This window comes from Mustela lutreola, chromosome 13 (assembly GCF_030435805.1).
Source record: "Mustela lutreola isolate mMusLut2 chromosome 13, mMusLut2.pri, whole genome shotgun sequence".
NCBI lineage: Eukaryota > Metazoa > Chordata > Mammalia > Carnivora > Mustelidae > Mustela > Mustela lutreola.
Genome location: NC_081302.1, coordinates 62,449,683 through 62,459,706, shown reverse-complemented (window position 1 = coordinate 62,459,706; position 10,024 = coordinate 62,449,683). Strand labels below are relative to the sequence as shown.

General features: G+C 44.5%; 1 protein-coding gene across 1 annotated transcript in view; it reads left to right on the top strand.

Annotated features, from left to right (window-relative positions):
- The first annotated feature begins 2,485 nt into the window (after positions 1 to 2,485).
- Positions 2,486 to 10,024, top strand: part of LOC131813725 (guanylate cyclase soluble subunit beta-2-like) — a 31,237-nt gene continuing 23,698 nt past the window's right edge. The window contains exons 1-5 of the mRNA XM_059144173.1: positions 2,486 to 2,636; positions 6,340 to 6,439; positions 7,282 to 7,478; positions 8,445 to 8,556; positions 9,784 to 9,887. Coding sequence (XP_059000156.1) covers positions 2,535 to 2,636; positions 6,340 to 6,439; positions 7,282 to 7,478; positions 8,445 to 8,556; positions 9,784 to 9,887 — 615 coding nt within the window. The 5' untranslated portion in view covers positions 2,486 to 2,534. The remainder of the gene's footprint in view (positions 2,637 to 6,339; positions 6,440 to 7,281; positions 7,479 to 8,444; positions 8,557 to 9,783; positions 9,888 to 10,024) is intronic.

The following is a 10,024-nucleotide window of genomic DNA, read 5'->3' as shown; positions in this document are numbered from 1 at the left end:
TGGCCTCTCCTATGAATAGAGCTGGGTGCCCAGGAACAAAATAACCAGGGTCTTGAACAAGCATGTTCATGGATTTTTGGAGGATTACAGATTTAAGAGAAAAGTCAGATAGTCTTTCTACACAACGATGCCACTGTCACTTTGCTATACCTTGCTTGCTTTGCCGACAGCCGTGTCCTCCTGAGTATGGTTCCCGGGAGAAGGAGGTCTCTGGGATCTGTGCTTTCCTGGCGGGTAACAGGATGCACCTGCTCAGCACTCCAGCCCATGGGACACACAGCACAGTTGTTTTTTCTCAGCTTGCATCAGCCAGATTTAGCAGGAAGGGAGGGGGAAGGGGGAAAGAGGAAAGAATGATTCCACACCTGTCCATGCACTTTTCAGTTCTTCTCCCAGGGGCTCATAAGCAATGGAAAGGACTTGGGTGGAATTTATTTCAGTTCTTTGCGGCTTAGCAGGTGGCCCTTGATTGCTCTTATAGACAAGCCTGCCTTGGTCGGGCCTGGTTAGTACTTGGATGGGAGACAAGCCTGCCTGCATCCAGTTTGGGATGGACCCAGAAGCAGAGAACCCAAAAGAGGCAATTAACACAAGCCATTCCCACCCTCTACCCTCCTGTCCCAAGCTTTGTCTTGATTCAAAAGACTTGGGTAATATATTTTTGGAATGTATGTGTAACTCACCCTTGGTAAGGCCAGACCAATTCAGAACAGGGCTCTCTCCTGTTCAGATTACAAAACAATTATCTGCCCAAGAGTCTGGGTGTGAACAATGAGCCATAGAAAATCTGCTTCTCTGATCATCCCAAGAAGCAAACAGAGGGTGGGAAGTGCCCAGGCCTCCTCTGATCCCCTGCCACCCCTGCAGGAATTGTCCTTAAGCTCAAGGGACCTGGAAAGCCCCTTACTGGGAATTCCAGATTCAGCCAGAATACCACAGAGCCCTTCGAGGGTACAGCCAGGGATTGTGGTGATTGTAAATTCCGCAGGTCTCCCGTGAGCCTGGGCATTCCAGACCTTGTCCCAGCCCCCGAGACCTCCCAGGGTCACCACATCACAGGAAATAAGAGAATGTTCTTTCACAGACACACCAGGCCACCAGCATCAAGGGATGTCCTGTCTCCTGTGTCAGTGATGACAACACATAAGCAGACCTTACTCTTGAGGAGAACTCTCGTTTTTTTGCAGCTCTAGAGACTGGGGGATGTGGTAGAGAAATCACTGAATGCAGAGCACCTGGCAGGCTCAGTGGGTTAAGTGTCTGCTTTTGGCTTGGGTCATGATCCCAGGGTCCTAGGATCGAGTCCTGCATTGGGCTCCCTGCTCAGCAGAGAGCCTGCTTCTCCCTCTCCCTCTGCCTGCCGCTCCCCCTGCTTGCATTTTCTCTCTCTGTCATTTAAATAAGTAAAATCTTAAAAAAAAAAAAAAAAGAAAAAGAAATCACCAAATTTAGAGTTAGAGCTTCTGCCCCTGGTTTAGGTCCATTAACAAAGACGACTCTCAATTTCAAAAAGGGGACACCTCACCTGTAAAAAAAAGGGGAATGATAATAAGATTAGTTAACCTACAAGGTTTCAGCATGTGCCGAGAAAAATAATTGATGATTTTGATTACTGAGTACTTAATGATTAATGGGTGTTTCAGGAACTATAAAATTTCTTTAATAAAGACTTCTGCTTCTATAAAGCAAACAGTCACATTTCGTCTATTGCAACAGTGCAGACAGTGGCAGCAGCCCCAGCAAAGGCCATCAATCTACCTCCAGGTCTTTATCAAGCTCCTACCTTGTGTCTGGCACAGAAAATGGGTAGAATGCGGTCACTGCCTCTCAGGAATTTCACAGTTGGGAAGAAAGTAAAATGCAACCCTTAGGAAGAGTACCTAGTGTGACGTGGGCTATTCAGAGAAATCTTTATGGAGGGTGCAGTGTGCAAAGTACACCCCGTGGGGACACTGGAATGGGGAGAGGACAAGAGGAAAAGGGGAGATCATTGCAAGCATTCGGCATCATTTTCTGGGTAAATCAAAATAGCTTCATCCGTATTGTTTCTTAGCTGTGGTATTAGCTCTTTCTCAGAGATAGCTTTTCATTTCATTTACAAGCCGTCGTCTTTAAAGACATTTAGCAGTAGTAGGGGAGACTGGAGGGGGCCATACACAGCCCTGCCCAGAGCGAACTTGGCCCTGGAAGCCAGAGTCAGCCAGTATAGGGATGGGAAGCTGTCGCTTCTGGACTGTAGAGGAATTTATGTCTTGGGGACCACAGAAAAGACTGGGGTAGGGTTAGAAGAATCTTATGTTCCTGTGTCAAGACTCATTGGCTTCCTCACGGTGGAAAGTGAACCCTTTGGAAGCTGCTTAATAACATGTCCCATGGGCAGGATGTGAACACTTTGGAGCCCAAGGAAGACCGCCCGAATGAGAATGAACACTTTGCAGGTGCTTTTATTTGGGGGCTATGCTTTGGGTTCCACAGGCGTGTCCATGGAAGCCATTCTGAAACTCTTTGGAGAATACTTCTTTAAATTCTGCAAGATGTCTGGCTACGACAGGATGTTGCGGACACTGGGCGGAAACCTCACGGAGTTTATTGAAAACCTTGATGCCCTCCACAGTTACCTCGCACTGTCTTATCAGGTAAGACTCTCTGAGGCCGGTCTTGGTGGCTCTAAGGGGGAGCAAATGCCTGAGGCAGTCCTCGGTCATCGTCGCCCTGCCCCAGGAGGGATGCAGGTGCAGGGGCGGGGAGAATCCTTGGTACTCGGTGTCTGGAAGGACGGGACAATGAATGCCTGTTGGCCACTTTGATCAGCTGGCTGGCAACCAAGAAGGACAAGCTGAAGAGGTCAGCTTGGCGACATAGGTCAGCTTCTTCCAGCAGTCTCTGGTGTGGCTTTGGAATGAAATCTGAAAGACTGATCCCAGCGGGAATGAAGGCTGGGAAACAATCAGGTTTCGGTGGATTTGCAAGATCGCTCCTCAGGTTTCTTGGCCTGGATGGAGCTGATAAATAGCTTCTGTAGCCAGATTCATTTTCTCACATATCAGAAGGAAGGGCTTGACAGGGCCCAGAGCCACAGTCGGAAACCATCCCGCGCTGAGTGACCTGTGGGGTGGCCGCTTGTGGTGTTGAGAAACTAATGTCTCTATTGGGATCTATCCTTCTGGAGTTCTTCCCTTGGTTTTCCTTCCTTGTTGGAAGGAAGGAAATTCAAACGCCTAGACCTCCTTTTCTTTTTTAAGAAAAGAAAATGCTCCATTAAATAGGCAAAATGGCACTTAGATGTTTTTATTTTATATAAAATTATTTATATTTCTTTTTAGGACTCTTGATAGTTGACTAAGCTCTTTCTTCCCTATTTTTATATTTAATGTTCATAACTGGTTCATAACTGCCCTTGAAGGGTTGTCATAGGGATAAAATGGGAATATTCAAGCTAAATGCCCCCTCAACCATAAGTCACCCTTCTGCGTGTTCCATGGGAAAATGATTATTTTCTCTGTTGTTCACATAAAGAATAAGAAGCTTAGAAGCCTTAACTGGCTTCAAGTAGGATGAGTAGGTGGGCTGTCCTGTTGCTATCTTGTGAACTACTCAAGAATGGAGGGAACAGAAGGAGCTCTGACTATGGGGTCATATGGACCTACCACACTGTCTGACCAACTGACTTGCTGTGTGGTACCCTCAATGGACTTCTAGGTTCTCACTTATTCATTTAGTAGGTATGTATTGATTATCTACTCAGTGCCAAGCCCTTTTTGTAGGCATTGGGCAAACACAGAGACAAAAAGGGATGAATAGTTAAAAAAAAAAAAATCCACCCCCATATTATTGTGTGAATTATAAGAGAGCACATGCGCAAGTCCCCCACATTGTGCTCAGTCTAGAAAAGGCATTTCACAAATAATAATAGCTTCTTTTCCCTTTTCTCTCTGTTCCATATGGCCAGTTAAAAAAATGATAATAATTCATATGGCAACTTCCTTTAAAATTTCTTAGTTAAAGCACCACCGTTAGGATACAAAGAAATACAGTTGGGCCCCTTCAATAATGTCCCATATTTTAATATAGCATCTTTCACCTGTAAATTTGGCTAATATCTCAAATCACAGTCCTGGAGAATGTTACTGTTCTCCCACTCATTCATTAAACAACAACAACAAAAAATTATGGATCATCTTTTATGCTCCAGATACTGTGCCCACCATTTACTCCCGCTTTAATGAATAAGGGTGGGTGGAACTGAGGGTCTGAAGTTCAAGCCCATTGTTTGTACACCCAACTCCTAATACCTTTCCTCTGGAGTAGCCATCTGTCATTCCTTCATGTGCCCAAACCAATGCTAAAGAACAGAACTTCTCAGCAGTGCCTAGGTGGCTCAGTCAGTTAATTGTCTGACTCTTGGTTTCAGCTCAGGTCATGATCTCAGGGTCGTGAGATCGAGCCCCGAGTCAGGTCTGTGCTCAGCGGGGAGTCTGCTTGAGATTCTCTCTCTGCCTCTGCCTGTACCTCTCACCCTCTCTCTCTCTCTCTTTCTCTCTCCCTCTCTCCAAATAAATATATAAAATCTTAAAAGAATAGAACTTCTCAGGGTGTATGTGAGGGTATTTTGCACATGATGACATGAATAAAATATATAAATGTTTTAATATGCAAGTTGTAATTAAACACTGGCAGTGATACCTGTTAGCTGTCGAGCTTTATACTGCGCAGAACATTCTAGATTGTTTCTTTAGGCACAAGTAAAATAAGATAATGCTGACTTTTCTTTATGTCTCTCTTTATGTCTCAGATGCCTCTAGTCATCTGTCAAAGCCTTAAGGCATATGTTTCTGATTTTAGCTGTGCCTTTAATCTTGTTTTTTTTTTTTTTAAGCTAACTTTCATTGGGTGCTAATTATGAGGCAGACGTTGGGCTAAGTAATTTATAATCATTGACTTATCCTCCTTACACCCCTAAGATTAGGTATTCTTATTTTTTCTCACGATATAGATGAGAAAACAGGTCCAGAAAGGTCAAATAATTGCCCCAGTTGCCGGGTTATGGTGGCTGAGCTGGGATGCAACCCCACATAAGCCTGTCTCCCAAAGATCATGCTCTGTCTGCTTCCCATTATTTCCCTTTGCCCTGATTCTCCACTTCCATAAAACTCTATTTCAATAAAAAAAAAAAAAACAAAAGTATTATCTTACTGTTCAGAGAGTTGGATAGAATTAAAATCACAGACTTTGAGCAGCATCTCTGGGAAGTAGCTTAGGCTGGGGGTGAGGACTGAAGGTGGAAGTGATAGCAAGAGGCTGTGAATTTCAGACTGTTATTTTTTTCACTATGCAGGGCTTGGGCAAAGTTTTTTAAATAACTTTCAATCTCCTATTTTATTATGTGCTTTTTATATGTGTTGCCTCAAATCCTCTTTATATATACATATATTTATTTATTTAATATTCTTAAATTAAAAAAAAAAATCTTTTTAAGTTCTTTAAAAAATTTTCAGTTCTTTAATTTCTATATTTAAATTCTTAAAAATTATATATATACGTGTGTGTGTGTGTGTGTGTAATTTTTTAAAAGAAACTTATTTTAACTAGAAACCCTCCTACCATAGAAGAAAGCAAATATCATGGTAGGAACCCACCTCCCTAAGTCTCCTCCCTCACTTGGACCACGGGCTATAAGCCTGGGTGTTGAGCTGCCTACTAATCAAGGTTGGGGGGGGAGGCTCTTTCTTTTCAGAGACTCCCCCAGGCAACGTCTCCATCTTTATTTCTTGACATACATCTACCATGAGATGGTGCAAACTTGAATGTCAACATTTGTTCCCAGAGAAAGATGATCTCTTCCGATGTATCTTGATTTTCCAAATGTGCAATGTTACACCGCAGACAGCATGTGACTTCCAGGATAAGAAATGAACTCTTCTCCAAGTCGCTCTGAGCGCCTGATCTTTCAGAGGGTGAAGACGCCCATGGTCACCTGCTCACAGGCCAAGCGGCTGGCCCGCCCTGGAGTGTGGCTAGAAGCAGCGCACAGGGTGCGAAGGCTCACTGGGGTCCATATTTGTTGCACCCTGACTTCAGCCTTGACTCCACTGAGCCTGTTTCTTCCTCTTTAAAAGAGAGCTAACACTTGCCATATAGAGTGGGTTAGGGAATTAGGGATAATATCAAATACCTGACATGTAGGGGTCAAAACCATCCTGGATTTTGTGTGATTGGAGAGGGGCTGGGGATACAGTTTTCTGTGTCGTTATGGGTAAGTACTGTTGTGCACAAAGCCTTTAAAGTATAATTTAAATAACTTGGGTTTTCTGGGAGAAACATGTCATGTCTTTCAAATAGGAGATGAACGCACCATCATTCCGTGTGGAGAAAGCAGCAGATGGGAAAATGCTTCTCCATTACTACTCTGACAGGAGTGGTCTGTGCCACATCGTACCAGGTATGGGAACAGCCCCACCAGCCCCACAGTTACGACGTCTCTGGAGTTCTCCTCACAGAGTCTCCAGGATGGCTCATAGCTCACCCAGCTCTTCCATTATCTGATTCTTTGTCATCTTGATCATTACTCCCAAAGCCTTTGGGCCATTAAAATAAGTTCCCAAGGTGTCAAAAGAAGGAACAGTTTCCATTTTTTATTTTAACATTTTGAACTACATGTTTACATAGTTATGATGATTCTGCATATTATTTTGTATCAACATTTCTTTGTGTATTCGGCATTATGGAGAAAAAGCATCCTTCTATGTTTGCACATGGTCCTTTAAACTCATTTTCAACTGCCGAGTGATAATCCATATTGTAAATAATGAGTCCCCTGTTGTTGAATTTTTAGTCGATACTACTCTTTTGTTATTGCTTTGGTGAACATTTTCATGCACAATTTTCCCATGCTTATATTATAACTCCGGGATAGATTTCCAGAGCACCTCTTTTTAGAACATGGTCCTTAATGCTTTTATAACTAGATTTTGTTTACATTATTTCTAGAGTTGGTTTAGTGAGTTAAATGCCTTCCTGAAATAAACAAACAAATGAATAGATGTTAAACTAGAAATTGGAGTGGCAGGGCTATATTTGTTATGCAGACATATATAATTTAAACCACTACCCGGAAGTTATTTTATTTTTAATTTTATTAATCTGTCCTCTGTTGCCTGTCTTGATGCAGGGCCTGGGCTTAGTGAACTCTGGGATATTCATCTGAAGTCTAACTTGATTATAACTTTTGGTGGCAAAACTGCCTCTTGCCATCCCTCACCGTTAAGTGTCCTTCTGCTGTAGGTATCATTGAGGCTGTGGCCAAAGACTTCTTTGACACTGATGTGACCATGGATATCCTTAACATGAGTAAGGAAGAGGAGAGGACAGGAAAGAAGGAGCATGTTGTGTTTCTGGTTGTGCAGAAGTCTCACAGAGAGATAAGAAGGGCAAAACCAAACCGGAAACAAGACAATCAGGACATCCTGAGAGACCAAGAGGTACTGGGTTTGCTATGTCTTTGCGAAGCACAGATCCTCCTAGTGGAAATACCAGTCTCCGAACAATCGATGCAACAGAACCAAATGGACCTTCTAATCGTGGATTTAAGGCAGAGCTTCTCAGCCTTAACCCTACCGACATTTTGGGCCAGATAATTCTTTGTTATGATGGGCTGTCTTGTGCTCGTCTAGTAGCATTCCTAGCTCATCTACCAGACGTGAGTAGGACCCTGCTTCCCCACTCCTTAGCTGTGGGAATTAAAAATATCTCCAGGGCAGTGGTAGGGACAAAATCATTATTGGTTGAGAATGGCTAGGTTAAGAAAACTTGGATAAACACTGGGAGGTTTTCGGGGACGAACTTCAGCCTGGAATATTTTCACCTCTAAAAACACCAATATGAAGGCCAGACATTTGGCTTTGTGGCTTATTTTGCAATCCTTCTAAAATAAATTGACCTTTTAAGCCCTTAGCGCCCACTTCTAGAGCTGGGACCAGTTGGGAGTCTGGAGTCAATTCCTGATCCTGTGATGGCTGCCTCAATTCCAACTTGTAGAGTGAACATTTTCTACTTAGGTCCTACATATATCCACACAGCTTATGCAAGCATCCCGATGATTCTGTGTCTCCTGGAGCACCCAGTGTTTATGTCTTAGAGCATTCAAAGCCCCCCTCAAAGTGTTGGCTACAGAATCGCCAACCACAAGAAGAGAAGATGTTCCTATGTGATTTTCATGCCAGCCCTATCGTGAGATTTGTAAGAAGTCCTTGCTGCCTTTGGCAGAGAAACAACAGGAAGATTAACTAGGTACAAATCTTAGGGATAAGAAAGTCTTGCTAAGACTGACCTTGTGTGGACTTGCTGTTCCATTGGTCCTGATTACAGCAGAATGGGGCTTGTGCACGTCTAGGCACATGACCAGTCCCATGACCAGACACACGTGCTTTTCTTTTTGTCATCTACAGGCTATGGAGGCGGCTTTCCTTAGGATGAAAGAGAAGTATTTGAGTGTCTCTGTCTGTCCTGTGAAGAAATCACACTGGGAAATTGTGAGAAGCATAGTCATGTTTGGAAAAGGTGAGTTTCCTGATTTCCTGATTGTGACTCTTGGAGCCGAGTAATGGCTTGGTGCACACAAATGGGTCAAGTCTTCCATGATTATGATGTCACTGATTTCTGCAGAGCTTGGATTTGGAGGCAGGATTTTTAACTTTAAAACGTCAGACTGTAACTTGCCCTCCTTTGTCCCTTTTGTGCTGGGTGACACAGAGAGACACAGTCTCCCCGATAATCAGGGAAAGCCACTGGAGAGAGGATGGGAATCAGTCCTAGCTGGGGACTGTGTTGAAAGGAAGGAGGATGAGAACTGACATATTTTCAAAAACAATGCATTTTCTACAGCTTCTTGGGCCTTCGGGACTGGGATGCACTTCTGATCTAGAAGTCTGCAGTTAATAACCATGGTGTCCAGTAGTGCAAAGCACACTGGATCAGGAGCCAAGAAAGCAGATTTCTGGCTCCGTCCCTGAGGCGCTGTATGGCCCTGCACAAGGTCCTCCATCTTCTGCATGAAAAATGAAGGCGTCAGGCTCTGAAGGTGCCCTTGTTGACACGGAGCCCATCCCATGATCAGCACTAATGACTAAGCCAGAATGGGAGTCCCGCCCCACTGGGAGCCCGGAGCTAGAGCCCTCCCCGCTTTGCCCCGTAGGTCCTGGTGACATGCATCTGGGAGGAGGTCTGCAGGGCTCAAAAGGCTGCATTCTGAGTCCCTCAAGCCATGGCAAGCGAGTCAAACACGCAATTGACATCCTTTGTCTGGGAGATTTTCATATCAAAAAGGCTCCATTTCGAATCTCTACCCCCTGCCAAATAGGGCTGTTGGTTAAATTTTCATGTGCCACCCAAAACTGTCAGTCTAAAAAGCTCCATGGCAAATGTCCCTGACGCTGGGCCGGGCACACAGGCTCTGCTCTGCTAGCTCATTGTCTGGCTGTCACCGTTTCAATGCCGGCTCTGTTTGCATGGCGAGACATACTCAATTGGCCCAGAAACTCTTCAGCATCGGGCAGAAACTTGGCAGGGGGTAGGGGGGTACTTCTCAACCCGGTAGCAAGTTTTCTGTTTGTTTTAATTTGGAAGAATTGCTGTGGCCATCTGGAGACGCTAAGGGAGCCTGTGATAGAGAGTGGGGACTGCTCTTTGCCCATGAACGTTTAAGATGCTATCCCGAGCGAGCTCTGCTCTGTGCCAGGTTGGTGGCGTGAGCTGCCTGTGAGCAGGACTCTCTTTTTCTGCACCCAGGGCATCTCGTGAATACCTTCGTGCCAGTTTATCCTGAGCAGCTCTGGATTGAACAGAAGACGTTCTGCAATGCTTTTCCTTTCCACATTGTGTTTGATGAATCAGTAAGAGGCCCCTTCCCTCTGTCGCTTGGATTAGGGATAAGCTGGGAAGGGAAGATGTTGTATGGTCTTTCATGGCTGGTGGGGACTTTCAAGTCCCTGAGGAGTCCCCAGGGTTTGGGAGACTAGGATTTAGCCTG